Source organism: Podarcis melisellensis (assembly GCF_964234715.1).
Source record: "Podarcis melisellensis genome assembly, chromosome: 2".
NCBI classification, from domain to species: Eukaryota; Metazoa; Chordata; class Lepidosauria; order Squamata; family Lacertidae; genus Podarcis; species Podarcis melisellensis.
In genome coordinates this window covers 3,843,698-3,866,976 of record NC_138529.1, presented here as the reverse complement: position 1 = coordinate 3,866,976, position 23,279 = coordinate 3,843,698, and the positions used below count along the sequence as shown (strand labels likewise).

The 23,279-nt window shown below is 47.4% G+C and overlaps 1 protein-coding gene across 4 annotated transcripts in view; it reads left to right on the top strand.

The window, feature by feature from the left end:
- The window catches only part of NCKAP1L (NCK associated protein 1 like), a 66,431-nt gene extending 45,837 nt beyond the window's left edge, over positions 1 to 20,594 (top strand). For all 4 annotated transcript variants that reach the window (XM_081898100.1, XM_081898102.1, XM_081898101.1 and 1 more), the window contains exons 27-31: positions 5,883 to 5,976; positions 9,258 to 9,374; positions 10,061 to 10,170; positions 14,805 to 14,894; positions 19,251 to 20,594. In XM_081898100.1, coding sequence (XP_081754226.1) covers positions 5,883 to 5,976; positions 9,258 to 9,374; positions 10,061 to 10,170; positions 14,805 to 14,894; positions 19,251 to 19,376 — 537 coding nt within the window. In that variant the 3' untranslated portion in view covers positions 19,377 to 20,594. The remainder of the gene's footprint in view (positions 1 to 5,882; positions 5,977 to 9,257; positions 9,375 to 10,060; positions 10,171 to 14,804; positions 14,895 to 19,250) is intronic.
- The last annotated feature ends 2,685 nt before the right edge of the window (positions 20,595 to 23,279 follow it).

Here is a 23,279-nt window from a genome sequence, read left to right as displayed (position 1 = left end):
TCTCCAAGGGGTGGGAAGGTCAAGGGGCACAACATTTACCAAGGTTGGATTTCCTTTGTTCAATGCAAACTGTGCTTGAGTAAACCAACTGAAATGAAGGGGCATGACTAACAGGTGGGTCTACTCAGAGTATAAGTTGGTTGGATACAGCTCCAGGAAAACAAGAACTGTGTAAAAGGCCTAGGTTTAGGGCAATCCAGGTTGCAAAACTGCAGTTCCTTTCATGGGTGACAATTTCATGGGTAGCTTTATCTGGGCTGCTTCATGAAATTCTAGAGGTAATTGGAGCCTCTGGAAATCGCAAGGAGCATTGAAGTATGTACTAAAGCTGGAGTGGGGAGCCTCACCTGTGCTCCTCTAGATGTTGTTGGACAGCATTTCCCATCAACCCTGGCCGTTGGTCATGTGGGTTCAGGAGGATGAGATTTGGACTCTAGCATGCATGCTCCTGCTAAAGGCCACGCAGCTCATGTTTTAGGGAGGTGCTGGATGCAGAAAAGCAACGGTATGGTTGAAAACTACTTCTTAATCATTTGCTTATGAACTTTCTACCCAGATTTCTCTTGCTGCCTTGTGTCTCGGTGTACAGGTGACCACGCCAGGAGTTCTGGCAGTTTGAATTCCCCTACTGTGGAATTGCTGAACTTAATGAATTCCACAAACACGCCTGCCTGCATTGAATATGACATTTGCTCTGGGTCCTGCCACTAGGGGCATCTGTTCACCAGAGTATTTGGCTCCTGTGCCATCCCTGTCCCTAAGGTCCATGAATAATCATAGTTTAGAGGTCTCTCTTTGCAAGATCTGCAGTGTGCTGTGTTTAGATTAAAAAACATGGCTTCTAATGCCAGGACTCAATCCGGGGCTGTGCAAAGGAATTTAAAATAAGATATTACCTCTTTCCTTACCCCTAAGTAACTGACCTGTAGGAACCATACATGTGCCCACACGTGTATGCATGCATGCAAGGGCTTCCATGCCAAAGGGGTGTTACTTCAGGTGGGCTTGACCTTGAGGGCTACCTTCTCAGAGATCAGGCATCCCAGTGTTGTATCTAGCCTAGGGGACTTTTGGGGTATCCTGCTTTTGTCGCCCCCCTGCCCAGTTTTTAACTTCCCTTATTCCTACTGTCCTATACATAGCTCTTTCCTCCTTTACAAATTCTTCTCACAAGAGCCTGCACAAAGTTCCATTACCCAAATACAGCACCACATGCATGAGGGTGTCTGATTTCTATTGCATGTTTTGTGTTTGTGCTGGAACCGAAAGAGGTTTTTTTGGAACTTGCAGTTCTGCACACCTGCTGACTTTGGGCAGCCTGCAACTGCCTAAATTTAGAATGTACTACTTGGTAACGGCTCTGCTGCTTTAACTTAGAGGTGTGTGTGTTTTGCTGTTACTGACAAGGACCAGCTCCATAGTGATGTTGCCACATCAGCATCATCTGAGGCTTCCGGGAGGCTGTATCCTTGCTGCTGTTGCAGCCTCAGGTGTCCCCAAGGGGGGCTTCGCTGGCTGAGTGCAGGAATCCAGCTGAAAGGAACTGCTGCCCTTGTTGCATAGCTACATGGAGCCCTGCTTAGCTTCCCTGCAGTTCTGCTGCCACCGTCCTCTTTTCAACTGCTTCGAGACACCAGCTCTTCTCTGGGTTTCTTTCAAAGCAGCGTTTCTCCAGGGGAGGTGGGCAGAGCTGGCACTGTAGGGTTCTCTTTCCCTTTGAAGAATAAGCTTTTTCTAATGTTCCTTCCCTCCTCCACCTTTTTTGATAAAGAAAACGCAATGGCAGCAGAGTCTCAACTGTTGCACTAATGAAAAAGGCCACGTCCCACAGAGCTTTTTAAAAGCCGTTTGTGTGCATCTGAAAGGAGTATTTCCTGGCTTATCCTGGTGTCACTAGGTGGTGCTGTTTCACACACCTCTCTTAATTCCTCATTACCATCCACACAAGCAAATGCCTTTGGGAGCAAAGACATGGGTGCTCTCACCATTTTTTCCTTGCCAGGCCTTAAGAAGAAGTAGGAACAGGCAAATTCCCTCAAATGGGCTCTGGATCAAATTGGAAGGGAGCCTAAGCTACTTTTTGGTGGGAGGAGCTGGGGGTTGGGGAATGATCAGTGGGAGATCTGCCCATGTAATGCCTCCTGGTTGCTTACGTGTGTGTGTGTGTGTGTGTGTGTGTTGTTTGTATACAAATAGCATTGAGATGGACCAGCAGCGAGGGTAATGGCACTGACACTATGCAGGTTGTTGTTGCTGTTGTTAATTTGCCATGTCCTCAGACACATTTGCTGCCACACATAGGTGAAAAGTGACATTTCAGGCCAAGCCATGCGGCATGTGCTTTGGGGAATGGGGATGACTGTTGCATATGCATGAGATCGGAACCCTGGGGCCAATGCAGGTAATCGGCCACTGAGCATCTATATGGAACTGGGGCTTGCAAAGGTCTGATTTACAATGCCCAGCAGGAAGGAGACAAGTGTCTCTCCTTTCTCAGTCCCCATTTTGTTTGGCTGATTCCAAAACCAAACCATGGCTAGAAGGACTTGGCCATTCGCACATTTTGTAACCCTGCTGTGTAGGGCTAGCTTTGCTCCCCAGAAATTTGTCTTCCAGGAAGATGGAGGGACACCCAGATAGACTTATTTTCAAGCCTCGGCAGTGAGTTTCCTTTTCACTCGGCAGAGTTCTCTGATCTTTCACTAGCTGGAGAAGACAGAATGTGAAGCAACAGCCAGGAATTAAGAGTTAGAAAAATATTTAGAAATAAGTTGCAGTGTTTAACCACAAGGGTGATTAATTGGCACAGGCTGCCCAAGGAGGGGGGTGGATGCTCTGTCATTCACAGCCTCTTGAATCAAGATGAGAAGTGTGTTTCACAGAGATGCTTCAGATAGCGCACAAGAGTGGGCTCGAGGCAGCTGTAGCTGGTCGCTTCTGCTTTTAACAACTATAAATGTTTTAAAACTTTTTCCAACCCCCAACTGCCTACTGTGCCAACTTACATGAAATCTGCAGAAGCCTTTCACGTTTAGTTAATTTCTCTTCTCTCTCTCCCCACAACTCCCTCTCTTCTGGAAGCAGCTAGAAATGCAATTCCATTTCACAAGTTTACAGGGCTAGTACTGCGGCCCAATTTATGTGATACAGGAGCAGTCATGGGCCCCACCTCCCCTGTCTCCACACATGAAGTGTGCCTGCCATGCATCAACCGATACACACGGAGGACTGATTCACATGGTTCTTCCTCCTTATAGAAAGGAGGTCATGCAACTTGGGTTTACACACTTGAGGGCTTCTGCATGAAGCACGTTGCATTGCATGTTAGATTATGTCAGTGTGCCTGCTGTAAAACATGCAGAGACTCACCAGCCAAATAATTCAGCAGTACAGTGGTGCCCCGCAAGACGAACGCCTTGCAAGACGAAAAACCCGCTAGACGAAAGGGTTTTTCGTTTTGGAGGCGCTTCACAAAACGAATTCCCCTATGGGGTTGCTTCGCAAGACGAAAAAAATCTTGCATCCCCCCGCAGGTTTTTTCCGCTTTTTCCCGCCCTTTTCTTAAGCCGCTAAGCCGCTTATCAGCTGTTCCGCTGAGAAGCCGCTTAACAGCTGATCGCTGGAAGCCGCTTGACAGCTGTAGCGCTAATCCGCTAAGCTGTCAATGGGCTTGCTTCACAAGACGAAAAAACCGCTATACGAAGAGCCTCACGGAACGGATTAATTTCGTCTTGCGAGGCACCACTGTATAGTATTCACATCTGCAAAAGTTTTGGGGCCGTCATACTGCTTAATTTCTAACTAGAGCATATCCTGTAACTTCCTGCTGAAATCGTGTAACTTTTCATACCACAGACATTCTTTCCCCCCTCTTGGTGTGCTGCTATAGCTCCTGAAGACAGCCATGATGTGGTAGCATTGGGGAAGCACCGTAGAACAGCGAATAAAGCAAAACAAATCCACCACTGGTGCACTATTATTGTTTGAAGAGCATATTGCAGGATACACTTGCCTAGAAACACCAGTCTAGCAGTTCCCTTCGTGCCAGTGGTGCAGTAGGTGTTGTTGATGCATCCCACCTCCATGCCCAGAGGACTTATAAGCTATACAAAATGATTCACAGGAAAGGAGAGAGAGCAAGGTTTTTCAGTGAACAGTAGAGATGTGCTAGAGAGAGTGATGATGGCAAAGGGAGTAAAGGTTGTTTCAGGAAGGTGAATAAAAATTCCTGAAAGGGGGATTCGGAGATTGTAGTAAAATTAAGGACCTAAGCCTTCGGTTGTCTCGTTTCATGTCTCTTGCGATTTGAGCGTCAGTTCCTCAGCTTTCATATCGATCGTATTCTTTGCTGCTGCTGCCAGGGAGAGGGAGCACGAGGGAGATTTCTCTGACTGCTCAGATCCAGGGAAGCATGATAGGGGTGAAGAGCTGTCAAAAAGATCCTAGTGTGGGAGGAAGGGAGTGTCATCATGCCCGCTTCCCTAGCATTTTTCTCAGCTAGATTTTTATGTCAGCACATTTGCCTAGTGCAAAGAATTGGAGGATCCTAAATTAAGTGCCTTCTGGACACCTGGCAGCCTTCTCTGACCACTGTTCGAGGCCTCTACATCTACTTATTCTTTTTACTCTTGTCCCTGGTACTTGCAGTGACTGCTGGATCCCAGCCGCCATATGCATACATAGGCACACTTCAAAAGAAAAGTCCCAAATGGCCCAGGCCCAGAATAACACAAGGAGCATCTCCTCTCTTATGAACCACTCCATAATACAGACGCTCTAGGTCTCTTCTCTTTCAGAGGTTATTCTATCTGCGACTCAGAGTGTAGCATTCTCAGTGGTGACACCCCAACTTTGTAAGGAGTCCTCTAAGAAGGCTTGCCTGTGCCTGACCCTGGGGAGTTTCTCAGCCCTTAAATGGATACTTACTTAGCTTTTGAACTCTCGGGACAGCTTTTCAGCTGCCAGTGCTATTCATATTGGGTATGGTTTTTCTTAAGATGATCCTTTATGGTCATATTGGACTATTGTTTTATTGTGGATCTGTGTTCTGCCTTGAACAGCTTTATGGTTGGAAAAGCAGCTGACCATTGTAGAATCATAGAATCATAGAGTTGGAAGAGACCACAAGGGCCACCGAGTCCAACCCCCTGCCAAGCAGGAAACACCATCAGAGCACTCCTGACATATGGTTGTCAAGCCTCTGCTTAAAGACCTCCAAAGAAGGAGACTCCACCACACTCCTTGGCAGCAAATTCCACTGTCGAACAGCTCTTACTGTCAGGAAGTTCTTCCTAATGTTTAGGTGGAATCTTCTTTCTTGTAGTTTGGATCCATTGCTCTGTGTCCGCTTCTCTGGAGCAGCAGAAAACAACCTTTCTCCCTCCTCTATGTGACATCCTTTTATATATTTGAACATGGCTATCATATCACCCCTTAACCTCCTCTTCTCCAGGCTAAACATGCCCAGCTCCCTTAGCCGTTCCTCATAAGGCACCGTTTCCTGAGACACCACTTTAACTAATGGGGCCTCCCGTTGCTGCACAATTTCTCTTCTCATCCTGAAGCAAAGTTCTTAACCCGAAGTACTATTTCTGGTTAGCGGAGTCTGTAACCTGAAGCATCTGTAACCCGAGGTACCACGGTACTACCCTTTCTCCATGATGTGTGCTGCCTCCTTTTTTTAAGTGCACAGTTTTGTTTTATAAAACATGGAGAGCAGCAAAATATTATATTCCCCGCCTGCAGTTTTACGTTCCAGAATCCTACCACCTTATTTTTGTGCATGTGCCAACCAGGCCTGATATGTTGCAGTGAGACCAAGAGACCAAGGCCCAGCAGCAGCATTACTAACACCTGGTTCTGCCCTTCATCTTTCTCTTTAGGTGACCTTGAGCATCTTTGAACTAGCCACAGCTGCCGGGGTCCCTTGCGACATTGACCCAGCCTTAGTATCCGCCCTTTCCAGCCTCAAGAAAGGTAAGAGCCAAGGCTTGCCCATGTTTCCATGTACCGTTGTGATAAGACTGAGCTGTAGGGCTGTAAAATGTCTTCCCTTTATCTACTAGGCAAGAGATCCCAGAAGGCAGGCATTCCTAGTATCAGGAAAGCTCCGCTTTCAAAGGAGCTGCACAGGGAATCTTGCCAGGTGGTACATCATCTCAGCACTGATAAATATTTAACTCTGTCTCTAGGAGGCTGTCACTGCTTGGATGCTGTGACGGGTTTGTTTGCGTTTTAAAAGGCCCCCTCCCAGGCTTCAGCCAAGAATCTCAGCTTTCCTGAATTTTGCTTTGTGCCTTTCCCCGTTGGCAGTGGCAAGCTTTTGATCTTCCAGCACATGCACAGCCATTTGCACACCTGCATCTCACCAGTGGGCTGAATGCTATCCCCCTGCCTGGAAAACACTCATGTATTTAATAGCCTCAGGCCACAGACACAATTGATGCAATTTGTCTTCCTCCAGAGCTTTGCTTCTCTGTGCTGCTGCTTCCTTTTCTTCACATTGGACCCAAAATCCAGATAGTTTAGGCCTAGGGTGGACTGTGGCCCTCCGCATTTGGCCTGCCAGGCCATTTCCCCCAAACCACGCCAACCTGCCCAACACCTAATATCATATGTGATGTCTAGTATGCAGCAGGTAGAGATGCAGTTGGGCAAAGCAGGATTGAACTCACTGTGTGTCACCTGATGCACAGGAAGCTCAATCTTGCTTAGCCGCTCTCTCCCCAGTGACCTCGTGCCTGGGATTACTCAAGGCCTGCACAAGGATAACGTCACGCTGGTACCATCTGCCAAAACCCAGGGGTGGGGAATCTGGTTGTCCTATTGGGTAATTGGCAAGTGGCCCTGCCCATCTATCAAAATTGGCCTGTGAGGTGAAGGTGGGAGAATCTGGCTCACTGGGCCAAATAAGTGTCTCAGCCCGGGTTTTGGCAGATGGCATCTGTGTGTGACATTGTCCTCCTAATGGCATTGAGGCCTTGAATAATCCCAAGTGAATGTAGTAGCTAAAGCTCCTCTTCTGGAACCGAGAAGTCCGTCCTTCTCTTAAAATAGCAGACCAGAATCAGAGGAAGCCGTCTTATACTGAGTCAGACCATTAGCCTGTCTAGCTCAGTGCTGTCTGCAGTCATTGTGCAGGGGTCTCCGGGTTTCAGACCAAAGTCTTTGCCAGACTTACTTAGAGATGCCAGGTATTGAACTCAAGACCTTCTGCAGGTGAAGTGTGGCCCTTTCCTGAGCTTCTCTGATGAGATAGCCTGTGCTCCATTGCCTTCAGGGCAACCGTCTCTTCTTCTTCACCACAACATGGACAAGAGACATAGAAACCCAGAGTGGAGCTCAGACAAGGACTTGGGAGACCAGTGTTCAAATACCTACTTGGCCATGAAGCTCATTGGGTAACCTTGGACCTGTTCCCAGCTTGTAAGCGGGTTGTTGTGAGGATAGAATGGAGAGGGAGAGAGCCATCTAAGACACCTTGAGCTCCTTGGAGAAAAGGTGGGAATATGAATGCAGGAATAAACAAACAAGCTTGCCACCTCACCACCTTCACCGGTGCAGATTGCAAGAGCCCTAGGAGCACTAGAGCACAGCTAGCCAGCCATAGCTTTGCTGGGCTTATATTGGCAGCAGCAATAATAGTGGCCCATGCGCCCCAGTCTAGCCCTTCCCTCTCTACCCTTTTGAGACTCTTGTTGGTACCTGAGTCTCTTAAAAAAATTCTCCAGCCCCTGCCCCATAACTTTCTTGTCTAAATCAGTGCCATTTTTCATGCATCAGAATGCAGCTGTGTTTCTTCCCAGCATGGTGGCAAAGCAAAGAACAGCAGTAGCTTAATCTCCCTGTTTTAACTGACACAGGGACTTGAGATCATGGGGGTTTGAGGCTTCCATTCTTTAGTTCACTCTCAACTCCAGTCTTTGGTTGCTTGTAGTTTCTGCTTTCACTCCTCTTCTCTTCCCAGCTTTGCATCTACAATCACTAAGGATCATAGAATTGTAGAGTTGGAAGGGACCCTGAGATCATCTAGTTCAACCCCCTGCGATGCAGGAATCTCAACTAGATCATCCCTGACAGATGGCCATTCAACCCCTGCTTAAAAACCTTCAAGGAAAGAGAGTCCCCACCTCTCATGGGAGTCTGTTCCAGAGTTTTGTTTTTAGCTGGGGCAAAACCAACCAAGCAATTGCCTCCCTGCACTGCTGGCCTCAAACTGAGCCTGTGCTATTCCCTAACATGCTCTAGGACCAGCTTGGGGTGTGTGTCTGAATCCTTTTGAGAGCTGCAGGCATGCTATGAGTGGGGCTACAATCAAAAGTGGGATTAGTAATGGATATGACCTGTAACTTTTTGCAGCCAGGGAAAAGGCCACAAATAGGAACATCTCTCTATCCAGGCAAGTGAGAAGCATTTTCACAGCTCAAGGAGCCATTCCAAGAAGGCAAAATGCTCAAGGAGGACTGGTGGGAGGGGCGGGGCTGGGGGAGAGTCTGGAGGGCTGAATAGAGATGCCAAGAGGGGGCGTATTTCTAACTTTGGCTTGAGTCTCCCTTCTGTAGAACCTGTCTTGGTAAAAGAGGTTTTTCACAAGGCTGGCCAGCCTCTCAAAAATCTTGCTTACTATTTTTCTTGCTGCCTTGGGAGGCCATAGTTCTGTGGCTGCAGCTAGTCTACCTCTTAGTCACTGGCTACATTTCCAGGGCAATTGTTGTACAATAGCTCCCCCCGCCCCTCCTGCCCCACCAGCCCCAGGCTTCTCTCCATGCGAGAGGGCTGCTGTCAAAGAGGAGTGCTGTCCTGATCCTCCCTGGCTGGAAGAGGGGTGGGCTGGCGTTTCTTAGGCTCTGAATCCAAGCAAGGCAGACGCAGACGCTCAATGGTCCATGCTGCTGGGAGCGCCTGGCTGTCTAAGGTGCAGTACTCCAGTCCCTGCACACACCCACACACCACTGCCAGTGCTGAACTTTTTCTCTTAGTTTCTTCTTCCATGTCTCACCGACACACACGTGTCGATTCAAGCGGAGCCAAGCCGTGTCAGTTCTGTTCAGCTCACCAGCTCCATCCATCAGATAATTTATTGGCCTGTCACAGCTGCTACAATTCTAAAAAACCACCACCCTTTTTTCTGCTAGGGTTTTTTTGTCAAGTCTGTTGAGCAGCCGAGCTGGGGGGGGGGGGGAGAGGAACCAACAGTGTAAATCAGGCTTATTACTGAAATCTCTTCCTATACATCATTCCTTTTGCCTCCCTGATAGACAGCTCTTCCACAGAGGAGGACTACAAGGCTGCCTGCTTGCTGCTGGTCTTCGTAGCCGTGTCTCTGCCGCTGCTGGCCACGGACCCTTCCTCAGTCTACACCACCGAGATAGACGGTAAGAAGCAAGGTGCAGGCTTACAGCTCCCTCCCCAAACCTCCTGTATTGATCCACTCACTCATGGAAAATCTTCAAGGCAGAGATGCCTGCCAAGTATTAGTCACAGTGACTGCAGGCGGTGATAGCTTCCTCCTCAGCACCTCCTTTTGCTCAGTGATTTGCGATATAATGCTATCATTGTCTGTATCTGTATGGAGGCCGGCATTTCATCACAAAGAGGAACTCAGGATGAGGCTATGCAAGATAAAAGGACAGGGCAGGAAGTAGGTGTGTCCCTCATCCTACTGCAGGGGTAGCCCATGAGTGAACTTCAGACAGCTTTGGGCCACAGCTCCAATCAGCCAGCAGGGCTGCATTTTGCACCACTTTACGTTTCTGGACCATCTTTAAAGATAGCTCCACACACTACTGATGTTTCAAAAGCATAGGTACCAGGAACATTTAATAGGAGCCACACAGGAAAGTGGGAGAGGTGGAGACCTGAATGTAACAGGGAGAAAAGAGATCTGGTTTGCATCAGTCCATTCTGTTGTGTGTCCACCTTCAAGGCAGTGCTTAACTGAGAGGGGCAAGGCTTGCACTTACCTCCATAGACAAGTGCCAGTCTCCAGGTCCATTTAGCTGCTCAAAAAGTTTGGAATTGGTGTAAGTTTCTCTCCCCCCCCCCCCGTGTGTGCGCATAGGCTTCATCAACAACATCCACTGCCTAGCCAAAGCCATCATCCAAGTATCGGCTGCCCTCTTTACAATCTACAACAAGAACATTGAGACTCATCTCAAGGAATTCCTGATGGTAAGTGAAGCTCTTGATTTTCTCTGGGCGATAACATGCATTGAACACCACCATGTAGAGCTTTGGGGGCCCAGCATAGCTGGGATTATCTATCCACAGACAAACCCTTCAACCTTGATCAGTATAATACTGCTTGTAATTATGAGACGTGCTGTATAAACAAAGACAAAAGTAGTAAGCCTGGAGAGAAGCTTGTGCAGTATAAGAGTTAAAAGAATGGACTATGTTAGAAGCTTCTGATTCGAGTCTCAGCTTAATTGCAGACTCCTTTGCAGTACCATCCTATAACATGTCTACACAGAAGTAAGGCCCATTGTGCTCAATGGCACACACTCCCAGGGAAGTGGATATGAGATTTCAGTCTTAAACAAGCCTCAGCATTCTCATCTGCAGTATTAAAGGGGCAATACTGGCATGCGGGTGGTGCTGTGGGTTAAACCACAGAGCCTAGGACTTGCCGATCAGAAGGTCAGTGGTTCGAATCCCTGTGACGGGGTGAGCTCCAGTTGCTCGGTCCCTGCTCCTGCCAACCTAGCAATTCGAAAGCACGTCAAAGTGCAAGTAGATAAATAGGTACCACTCTGGTGGGAAGGTAAACAGCGTTTCCGTGCGCTGCTCTGGTTCGACAGAAGCGGCTTAGTCATGCTGGTCACATGAGGGACCAACTCCCTTCTCTTGCGGGGGCCCAATTAGTGCCATTGCCTTCCGTTAAGAGTTTGGGTGTAATCCTTGATGCCTCCCTTTCCATGGAGGCGCAAGTTACAGCAACAGCCAAGGCGACATTTTCCCACCTTTGCCGCATCAAGCAGTTGGTCCCTTACCTTTCCCGCCCCGACCTGGCCACTGTGATCCATGCGACGGTCATCTCCAGGCTTGACTACTGTAATTTGCTCTATGCGGGGCTGCCCTTGAAGCTGTCCCAGAAACTCCAGCGGGTACAGAATGCTGCAGCGAGGCTCCTCACGGGGTCTCTGCCATGGGAGCATATTCACCCAGTGCTTTTCAAGCTGCACTGGCTCTCGGTGGAGTACAGGGTCAGATTTAAGGTGCTGCTTTTGACCTTTAAAGCCCTTCACGGCCTAGGACCCTCGTACCTACGGGACCGCCTCTCCCGGTATGCCCCACGGAGAGCCTCAAGGTCCATAAATAACAACACCCTAGTGGTCCCAGGCCCTAAAGAAGTTAGATTGGCTTCAAGCAGAGCCAGGGCCTTTTCAACACTGGCTCCGGTCTGGTGGAACGCTCTGCCTCATGAGACCAGGGCCCTGCAGGATCTGATTTCTTTCCACAGGGCCTGTAAGACAGAGTTGTTCCGTCTGGCCTTTGGCTTGGAGCCAATTTGATTCCCTTCCTCTCTTTTTTTCCTTTCTTTTCCTTCTCCTCCTGCGATGAGGCTACATTTTAATATTTTAATGTTCCATTATTTTAATGTTGTATTTTATTTTTGTTTTTAAGTTGTAATCATTCATCTTGTTTTTATTATTGCTTGTAAGCCGCTCTGAGCCCGGCCTTGGCTGGGGAGGGCGGGGTATAAATAAATAAAAAATTATTATTATTATTCTGACCCGGAAGCTGTTGCTCCCTCGGCCAATAAAGCGAGATGAGTGCCGCAACCCCAGAGTCGGTTACGACTGGACCTAATGGTCAGGGGTCCCTTTACCTCTACCTTTATTCATACTGGACTACCTCACAGCGCTGTTGTAAGGATTAATATGGTAATACAGGTGAAATGCTTTGAACACTGAACATCTGAATGTGTTATATCATTGCCTGTTTGTTGTTATTAACAAAAGCTGCCGTCTTCCTCTCCAGCGGCATGCTCCTGTGCAAGCTGGAACTCTGTGTCATGTGAACTAAACTTAAAAATCAAATGCAAGGATTTCTTTCATACTGTAAGATCTGTCTCTTTTTTATCAGGCTTTGAAAATCACTCACCCTGGGACTGCATGATAAAAATGTTGCTTGCCTGGTTTTTGAGAGTCCTGATAAGGGGAGCATTTGCAACAGATGCCTTCTGCTGTTCTGAACAAATGCTCAGGAATGTGCCATTCAGCTAAATATGCTGCATTTGTGGTACAGGTGGTATACTAGATGATCCCCCCACCTGTCTTTTTCAATGCCCTAATAATAAGACAAAAATATTTCCTTGCTTTTGCTGTTCAGCCTACTGAAAACTGAAATTTTGCTTGCTAGTGAGGAGTTGTTGATTCCTGAGAAGCAGTTTCTTTTTAATTTCATTTTCATTTGCTGAAAAAACACTGAGACTATGTGGACTTATACATGGTGGGCAGATCTGAAGTCTCCTGGTTGATTTTAATTATACAGTATTCTTCCAGTGTGGTCACCATGGAAATGTTACATATGGGTCTGAGTGTAGTGTGTGTGTCTGAAAATCCATTGCCACTCACCTGTCACATCTGCTGGGGTCTTGACAGACCATTCTTCGCTTCCCCTTTGGCCTGCTGGAAACCCCACTTGGGCATTGCCACAGCCAGACACAAAGCTTGTTGCCTTCTCAAGCCTCTTGCCTCCTATTGACCAGAAACAGAGAATGCCCATAATCTGGGCTGCCACTTGGTGCAAAAGGAAAAAGGGAAAAAGCAGTCTGCGAATTCACAGGTGTGACCAAATTATCTACTTAGGATTTTTCCAGAGTTGGCAGACAACACATACATTGCTCCCAGGAGCACTGAGACGCCAGATTGAATATGATTGCAATTTACTGCTGGCTCCTCCATGGACTTTAACTGCCTGTGTGCTCAATTGGGGTTGGATCCCAAGGCCTTGCAGATGCCAACAGATAGCTTTCTTCCTGCTAACATTTAAGGCTGCTCGTGTATCACGCAACTGTATTATCCCATGGCTGGCAGTATGAGAAGAGTCAATCCCGCTGGCTGTGGGTGATGGATAGAGGGACTGCTAAGCATGATCACTTTCTTATTTCTGGCCTGTAGGAGTTGGTATGATTTATTTGTTGATTAGCTGCAATGGCAGGTCATGTTTCCGGCACCATCACACCAGGTGACACGTTTCCTTTCAGCTCATTTCAGCAGAAATCCCATAGTAGGCAGTCTGGTGCATTGGAAGTTAGTGGACTGGCACCTGGATAATGTCACCTCCCCCAGCAAGCAGAAATTCAACAAGGATAGCTTTTCCCATGGCCTGGAGGTGAAAAGATGGAGAAGCATTTCACTGTTTGAATTTCTGCCTGTTGTGTAGGAGATCTATCAGAACAGGAATGGCAAAAAAATACCTGGAAGATATGTTCTTTTTGCAACTAGCTCTGGCATATAGAATTAGATGTGCTCCTGCTGAGATTGTGAACCAATTAAAGATACCCTAGCTTTTAACTTGAGCTGATTAAATTTACATATTGCACAAAAGAAAGGTGCTTTTATGAAGATTCTGAAGAAAAACGACAGTTTCTGTTTGGCATGTAATACAGTGGGGTTTTTTTAAGGGTTCTTTGTTTTAAAGAAAGAAAAGCCATTTTCATTATTTTAATCACATCTGGCGGGATGGGGAGGCATATGCACCTTGACCCTCTTTGGTTGCTGCATTTGAGGGCTGTTTGTTTTAAATCTGCCCTGTATTTAACAACTCATCTGGTAGTCATAGGTGATCCAGAATTGCACGCAGGCAAGAGAGAGGGCTGGCAGAAGACAGGTCCACTCCATTTCAGCTCTGCCAGACTGTTTGGTTTCCATCTTAGCTGTGGAGGAAGAAAAGTCTCTTCCACCACCACAAGCATGGAAAGCCCAATGTGCTATCAGAGGCAGAAGGGAGTGATCCATTCCTCACCCACCAACCCCCTTGGCTAGGAGTAAGCACCCACTCTTTTTACTTGCTTAGAAGGCTAGCGGCCTGTGTTTTCATGCTGGCTGTAGAGGAGGGAGGGGCCTTTGCAAAGCTAAGCATGCTACTAGCAGCTGCCCCCCATCAAGTAAAACAATAGAAACACATAACTAATTGACCAGTTACGTGGGTTCTGCCCCCCCCCCCGAAAAGTCCTGCTCCCACCCTAACAAAAATTCTGGCTTTGCCCATGCTCTCTGCCAAGTTGCTTTACCACGCATGGAATTAATTTTTTTCCTAGTGGGGAGAAAAACAGATTGAGGAAGGCAATTTTGAGCAGAAAAAAATGGCTCCAGGGGTTAAGCATCTAATCTCAATACCTTTGGTCTTTCTCTTTTTTGAATGCAGCCACTGCTTTTCATTAAAATAATAAAAAAAATTAAAGTGGATGCCTGCAACTGTGCTAGCTTATGTTAGAGAACACAAACATTTCTTCCTTTGGGCCCTATATTCCTTTGTTTAAGCAAGGGTTGTTGGAAGGGCACAAAGCCTGGAGACTTCCCCAATTTCACCAGTATGCTTCTTCAACCTACAAGTAAAGCTCTGATTAATTGTACCCGTTAAATTTATTATGTATTATTTATGTATTATATGTATTATATTGCACTCTTCCTCCCAAAGGAGCCCAGGGCAGCAAACATCAGTGATAAAACAGTAATTTGCAGTGATAAAACAGTGATTGCAGTGCAGATGCAAACTGGAAAGATTTTCCATCTCTAGCTGCTGTTGACCACAGGCGGTTTGACTTGGCTTTTATTGTCTTTTTCCTGTCTTCCTAGCTGGCCTCTGTTAGCCTCTTACAGCTGGGACAAGAAGCTGACCGGCTGAAAACCAAGAACAGGGAATCCATTTCACTCCTCATGCACTTGGTCAGTATCCTATAGGGGAAGGAGTTTGAACAGGAGGGGGGCTTCCTCTGAACACTGGCGGAGGAAGGCAGGTGCGGGGGGTGCGGTGTGCACTGGGTGTCAGCCGTGAGGGCGGGTGACATCGCCGCATTACCCCCCCACTCGCTGTGCAGGTGGCGGGCCACTAGGGACGATGCAGCCATGGGTGGCTAGTGGCGCCCCACCCCGTGCGGGCAGCAGGCGACTAGGGAAACTCACCACACGGGCGACTAGCCCTGCTCCCACACCGCTCCGCCCCTGCCTCTGAATTGCACTCATATGAGAAAAAAGAGGGCCTCCTATGAGAATACTCATATATAATTTTTCAGCTCCTTTAGAGTTCAAAGTAAGGCAGGTGTGTGTCCAGCAACAGAAGCTTCAAAGAGCACAGACTTGTTGGACAAGCAAGCAAAGCCTGATGATGATCTAGAAACTATTATAAGGATCAGGGAGCATCAGCTGGCCCACTCTGTCCTATTTTCCCTCTCCCTCCTTCCTTTTCCCTTCTGAATTGTGTCCCTTACATTGTGAGCCAATGGGTACTAACAGCCTTGGTTTTTAATTTCTGCACAACACTTCAAGCTCTTTAGAAATGGCCCCAGAGTTCCCTCCTTTGGCTGGAGGTGGGTAGGAGCAAACCACCTGAATGCCCACCTGGCAATCCTTGAGTCCTGGACTGAAGGGCCTGCAGCAGCTTCAAATCCTTGCATCTTTCCATATAGGAATCAACATGCAAATCTTTTTTGGTGTGTGTGTGTTCTTGCTCATTCTGCTTCATAGTCCCGCCCTGACAACACCTCAGTCCTCTCCTTCTCTACCTTTAAAATGGAATTAATTCTCAGTGAATGTTGCAAAAAACAATAATAGCTTTATTTTTAAACACTTCATGCTTAAAAAATGCTTTATGGACATTGGTGCCTGTGCTTTTTTTCTGGTGGTACACAACAGTACACAGTACAGCACCCTTTTCTAGGAAGAAACTCTCTCTCCATATATATATTTGTGTGTGTTTGTCTCTTTGCCAGCTCTCAGGTTGGCTATTGGGCCTTCAGCTGCCACCGCCTCTCCTGTCCAGGTTTACTGCCTGCCCTCACATCCTTCCATCTTGCTGCTCACCTCCCTCCCCCCCCCCGTCTGCCCGTCTGTCTGCCTGTCTCCCTTCCTCTCCGCTCCCCCCCCCCGATCTGTTGCTCACTTGTGTCTTAAGGTGTTGGCCAATGTGGGATTGATGTTTCAATATTGGAAGGGCTTTGATTTACAGTAGCTGCAGGGGGTTTCCTGGGGGGGGGTTCCTGTCCATACCCCCCACCCTCGCCCCCCACTTGCCCTCTCCTTCTGTCCCCTTTATTTTCCTGCTTTCCCCTGAGGTGTATGTCTGTGTGTCCCCTTTCCCCCTCACACCCTTCGCCTTAAAAAACAACTGCCACCCTGCTTTAAAAATAAAATAATAAGGGTCTGGCAGAAACAGCGGCTTCTCCACCTCTCCCTTGCTCCTGGCTCCCCTTCTTTTTCTGCCCCCCTCAGGCTGGCTGGCTCTTCGGTAGCAAAGCGACAGCCAAGGGCTGCCTAGGCTGAGCTCTCTTTTTGCCTTGCATCTCTGTCATCACTGTGCTTTGCTGCTTTGAGGGGTGGAAGATAGGTATTTTCTTGATTGAAGCTTATTTTATCAGTCTGCAGGAAGTCGTCTGGATGCATAAATGGGGCCCCAGAAGCAGGAAAGTCAGACTGTCCTCTAGGCTCCCTTCTCCAGCCTGTGCGGAGGAGCTGCTTCGCAAAGAGGCAGCAGATCAGGGCTGGCCATGCTTCCAAGGCTGGCTAGGAACAGAGCTGTTTTGATAAAAGGACAAAATTAAACTGCGTTATAAGTAGGGTTTTAAAACATATTAAATGACACATAAATGAGGAGGATGACACACAAAAGATTTTAACATGCACAAGCAGAAATCATGATGCCTACTCTGGATTTAGCCTCAATGTTTGAAATATGCTTCTTTCTCTCATTATGGAGCCCCATGCTTTCCCCCTCTCTTGCTTATGTGCATGTGCAAAGTGTCTTCTGAGCCAGCCTTGCCTCCATAATGCTCACAACACATCCTGTTATAACCATCTAGTGGGAACATTAAGCCTCCTTGGTGCACTTTCTGTTCCTTTTTCTTCTATATTTCCTTCTCTTTTGCCCAACGCTCCAAACTACATTTTAAAGAAATAGATAGACAAGTCTGCTGCTCAGGAGGGGCGATGGAAAGGTGAAGGCCCTGGTTATATAGCGGAGACTGCGGAGAAGGACTATGCTGTAGGTAACCTCTCTGGCGTGCTCAGGTGCAGGTGAGGCAATGTATGCCTGGTAATATTCTCTTGGACACTGGAAGCCAGACTCCTCCAAGCAGAGGGGGCAAGCTGAGGCTACAGCTGGATGAGGACCGTGGTGGAGGTGAAGGAGCAGGTCCAATATATGCCTTGCTAGTTTGCCCACTGCCATGGCTCAAGCAAGGGAGCCAAGCCACGTGGCATGGGTGGGGTGCAGTTTTGAAAGTGGCTGATAGATGTAGGACCCTCAAGATTTTGCGGAGAACAGGTGGGCCCGTTCATTTTGCGAAGGCCAGTGGTGTTGGCTTTTTGTTGCAAACTGGCAGCACAGATGTAGTCCTTTGAAGGGGAGCCTCCAGTGAGGAGAGAGCCTAGTGGTTTCAGGCCAGGTGAAGAGATCCAATCTGTAGAAGCAAGAGGACACACTGGTACCTGAAGCAGCGCAGGTGATGCATCTCCATTAGGAGCTCCCGTGGCAGCAGGAGATGGTTATTGATTCTTCTACTGATGGTAGGAGACGTCTCAGCTAGGGAGTGCCTGGATTCCCCGGAGGGATTGATATTCGCCAGGCGAACTGCTTTTGCGGCAAAGCAATTTAAATGCAAATGTTTCAATCTGGAGCTTGCGAAGGAGCTGGCCAGCATGGCGTTCACTCTCTGTCCCAATTGGAGGGCTGGGATGGCTGCTCCTCCGACACTGGCTTAGGCAGAACCTCGCTGCCTTTTGGCTTGCTAGCAGGATGGGGGGGGGGGGATGCGGCTCTTGGCTGATAGCTGGGATGTGTTGGAAATGCAGGTCACTGGTGTCCCAGCTTCTGACCTGTTCAAAGTGGGGGAAGTGATTCCACAGAGCACAGACCTGCTTGGCCTTTTTGTGAAAAGCTCCAGGGAAAACAGATTCCCCAACCTCCCATTGCAGGCAGATAGCTATTGCAATACGAATCTGCCTGCCATGGAAGGTTTGGGCATCTGTTTCCCTGGAGCTTTTCACAAAAAGGCCAGACAGGCCTCGATCAGGATGCCTTGAGGTGTGGAGTTAGATGATCTGACCTGCATGAGCACTTCTAGTTATCTGATACCTTCATTGCTTTATTCCCACATGCAAAGGGCTCTCTCCGTGCCCTGATTTTCTGTTCTCTACCTATCACAAGGAGTTGAGAGGTTGCAACTTACCACTCCAGATTCTCAAAGCAGCCAGACCTGAGGTTTGACATTCTGTCCAAACTAAGAGACCTTTTTTTGTAATATCAGTGAGAGGTGGGAATGTAAACATTGTGTTATTTATTTGGAATTCAGAACCTGAACATCCTGGGCTAAAGGCAGATCATATTATGGTGGTTTCCCCTCTCTCCAGAGTTGAAGGCAGGTTTGAAAGAGGACTTTCTGCTTGTGGTGTATATACACTCTTACCTCTTTTTCCTCTGATAAACCAGTAGTGTAATCTGTACAAGGAGAGAAGAAAGTGCGTCAGAAGAAACGTGTGTGCACATCATGGGACGTGATGTCTCTCCCCACTCACTTTGCCTCTCTCAGAAACCTGCCTCCTTGGTGTCAAGCTGCAGTATGTCAGCCGGCCAGCCCCCAGCCAAGTCTCAGGGGTTTTTCCATTGGACCTGTGGAATTGGCATAGAAACAGATATCATAACACAGCAAGACTGCAGAGTTTACCATAGTTTTTAGGACTGTTGAAAGTGGTTTGACACAGGTTTCATTTCCCTTTTGCTACATTTTTTGCCCTGCTGTGTCAACTCTGAGGTGAAACAGGTTTTGATACCATGTTTATAAAAACTGCCAAAACCTGTTCAGCAGACGTGAAAGCAGGAAGAGTGTGCATATCACAAGCCCTCCTTTAAACTGCCTTCTGCTCTCTCGGGTGGGGTGGTATCATTGGTGTCATTAGGCAACATCCAAAATATATTTGGGGTTACAGAATCTGGATATTTTCTGCACCCAGTATGCATCATGCCGTGGCCCTTAAGCGAGCTGGCAGTACGAGGTAACCACGTACACATTTTCCCTGCCTCTTTTTCAGCTCGTGGAGGAGTCGTCCTTCTTGACCACTGATATGCTGGAGACCTGCTTCCCTTACGTGCTGCTGCGCAATGCGTACCGAGAGATCTCCAGGAGCTCAGCCTTGAGCCGGCTTCCTACACATTGACAACCTTTTCCCTTCACCGATAACTCAGAAGGTCACAAGCTGCAGCTGCCCAACACCACATAAATGCAGAACTACCTTAGAAAAGATAAACCAGGTAGCAGATGATAGTTAGAATTGGTGCTTCTCTTACGTGCCTTAAGTTACGATCTAATGGCAAGAGTGTCGAACTTCTAGATGTTTCTGCAAAAGAGCTGCTGGTGAGCTTGCTTTGGCTTAGATAATTGCTTGTTCACAAAGCTGAGCAGTGGGCAGCAACATGCTAATTTTGTATGCCACTTCCATGACAGTTGCCAGCCCCTGTCAGGCTGCTTATTAGCGCCAGAGATGCCACAGGCTCTGCCATTTGCGGCTTTCATGGTTTTATTAAAAATATGCCACATTTCATTTGCCAGTGTTGAGATCCCATTTAACCCAGGACTGCCCATGCCATCACTTTTGGCTTAGTAGTTGCCCCTGCAACAAAGCCTAAGTAAAGAGATCTGCTCACATTCTTCCCATCTTCCTCTTGCTTCTGTCTTCCTCCTGTCAAAATTTAGATTGTAAGCTCCTTAGCAGCAGAAAAGCAACTTTAAAACATAAATTAAAGCTTAGATTCTGCAAAGTGTCACAAACTTCAGTAGCTCTATGTCAATAAACAATAACAACAACTCCTCAAAAATGTCTAAGACATACACATGCCAGAAATTTAAGCTGGCTTTCCAGTCACGCCTTCCTTATGAAAAATCCTGGGAATTGCAACTTTGTGCAAGCTGGAAAATACTCTTCTTCTGCTGTGCACTTGCTTTTCATGGGGACCGTTCAGTGGCAATGAGGTGAGATGGAGCCAAATAAACAAGCCCACCAGGGGAAGCATGGCTGACAGGTAAGGCCTGCGTTTTTGTGAGTAGCAGGGCTTACTCAGGTGCTGTGCTGAGCCCTGCAGGGTGAGGCAAAAAGTGGCTCCACTCTCCTTATCGCCAGGCCAGGGGGCAGCGGTGTGAGAGAGTTGTGTAACTTTGAATCCTCGAGCCTTTGAGTTGGAAGGGTCCTTGCTCATCAAGTCCAGCCGGATTCTTTTGGGCAACAATAAACTAATGGTCCTTGTCTAAACCCTTTTGTATCTTTTTTCTGAAATACCTTTATCATATACGACTTTATTTTTTGCTTTGGACATTTTCAAATACAAAAATGCATTTAAAGTCACTTGGTTTTAAGAAATAATAAATACTTTTAATGGAACCAATTTATCTCACTTGCTCTGTTTTCTCGGTGCTTCATTGTGCTTTACATGTAAACAGTTTATGACAAATCCCTTTTTAATGTTTTATTTGCACATTTAACAAGAAAAAGGGGGAAGCTAACAAAGGGGGGAAGTGAAGGGTGGGATTCGACTGAGCTTGTGTGCACAGAATGAGGTTTGCTTGTGCAATGGCACTCACTCTCACCTTGAGAACACACAGGTGCTGTTATTGTTAACAGCTTTTTTAAAACAAAGAAACAAGTACTTTTTTTACAGAATGCATGATGAACTATGCAACTCATTTTGCCAGCTATTTGTAACAACTACTAGCATATAATTTTTAAAACTTAGTATGTATGACTTACACAATGGCTGGGTTAGCTCAGTTGGTAGAGAATGAGACTCTTATTCTCAGAGTTGTGGGTTTGAACCCCACGTTTGGCAAAGGATTCCTGCATTGCAGGGGGTTGGACTAGATGACCCTGGTGGTCCCTTCCAACTCTACAGTTTTATGATTCTACATCCTCAGTGTTCGAATGTCACATGTGTTTGACGACCAGATGCTGAGTTAGGTGTGAACATCCCCGTTGTGTCTTTCTTGTGAACCTGCCTCCAGCATCTGCCTGGCCTTTGGGGGAAGAGGAGGCCCAAGCAGACCGTTGGTCCAACTCCAGATGTGCTTATGTTCAGACTGCTTCTTCTGAGTCCTGAATCCCCAGAAGAGCAGTTGGAGCAGGATATTACTGCAAGTATGAACTAGAGCAGGAGCCCTTGACTGAAGAAGCAAAGAGGACATTTCTCAGTTCTTTCGGTCCATCTTAAGGAGTCCAGATCTGCCCTGGGTGGCTTCTCTTCCTTCCACAGGCATAGCAACCATATTGTTGTGCTTCAGAGGGGACAGACAAGCTGTAAAACGTGAGTTGTAAACCTGTCTATTCCTGATCTGACTCATTCCTGAGAAACTGCAGGCAGCCAAGCAGAGACGGACCTGGCACACGCAAAAGTGTCAGCAAGACCCTTCTTCGTGCAGAGTTGACTGGAGTCGGGGGGGGGGGGGTTCATCAGGAATCATCAGATGTAGAGGTGTGTGTCCACAGGAGTGCACCATCCTCAGGATCCATGTCCAGCCTGGTGACTGCTCCTCTCTGCATACTACATAGAACTAAGGGCTTAAGGCTGCAGTCCTTTGCCCTCTTTTCTAGCCCCTTTGGCCAGACCTTCCACTTTGAGCAGGCAGATGTAGGATTGTACCACAATCTCTTCAAAAAGAGGGTAGTTCCCCAGGGGCAAAACTACTTGCCCATCAATAAGGTTTGCAGCAACACAATAAATAGCATCGTCTTCTAGGAGCAAATTAATGAGATGATATACCTGCCACAATTTGTGAGCTACAGTAGCAGAACGAGGGGTGGGGGAAGGGACGGATGCAAGCAAAGTGCCTCTGATGATGAGCATTACACGCAGAGCCTTTTCTTGTACGTATTCATTTCCAGGCACTCAAGCAGAGCTTCCTATATTCTTTTGAAAGATGGCAAGCGGCACTTCCTGGCTGCCAGATACACCAAGATACCTTTATATTAGAAATGTTTTAGAAAGGAAATTGACAGTGAAGTCTCTGCTTGCGCTTGGACTTCCATGTTGCTTTTCACTTTGCTTCGATGCGGCCTGGTTTTGTTAAGAATCCTGCCCCCTGGCCAGAAAATAAAGGAATGGAACACAGTGAGAATAGAACATTGCACCTGCTTGCCGAGAGGGGAGTTCTGGTGGTTTTCTGGGAATGGGGCTGAATCCAGGCAATGAGCCTCTAGGCAGGGGTGCATTCACTCCTGCTAGCGCCCTGCAGGGGTAAAGCACTCTGGGGTCACTTTAACTGCCATGGCTTCCCTTAAGGCTTCCTGAGAACCATAGTTTGTTAACGGTGTTGGGAACCATAGCTTGGGCAGGTGGGTCACCTGATGAGGGTGCTGAAAGTTAACAAACTACAGTTCCCAGGATTCTTTGGAGGAAGCTTAAAGTGCCTTGAATGCATGGTGTGAATGTGGTCTGTATTAGCTCACGGCCCTTGGTACATGTTAGGCTAGGATGTGACTGAGCTACTAGATTATTTTACAAGACAGGCTTTTTAATGGACTAAACTGGCAGCTGCCTCAGGTGTTGAAAAACTAGGTTAGGATGGTACAAATTAAGCAAATGGCAAACTGGCAACCCCAGGGCCTGTGCAAATGAGCCGTTTCTTTCAAGGATTGGGTGCTTTGGATTCAGCTTGCATGAGAACCATGACCTCTGAACTCTTAAGTGCTTTCTTTCCTCAGTTGCAGGGATATGGACAGGCATTACTCAGGCAGCATGCAGGTTGTTCAGTCGATTAGTAGTGTCTGACTCTTTGTGACCCCATGGACCAGAGCACGCCAGGCCTCCTGGAGTTTCATCAAATTCATGTTGGTCACTTCTGTAACACTGTCCCACCATCTCGTCCTCTGTCGTCCCCTTCTCCTTGTGCCCTCCATCTGTCCCAACATCAGGGTCTTTTCCAGGGAGTCTTCTCTTCTCATGAGGTGGCCAAAGTCTTGGAGCCTCAGCTTCAGGATCTGTCCTTCCAGTGAGCACTCAGGGCTGATTTCCTTCAGAATGGATAGGTTTGATCTTCTTGCAGTCCATGGGACTCTCAAGAGTCTCTCCTGGAA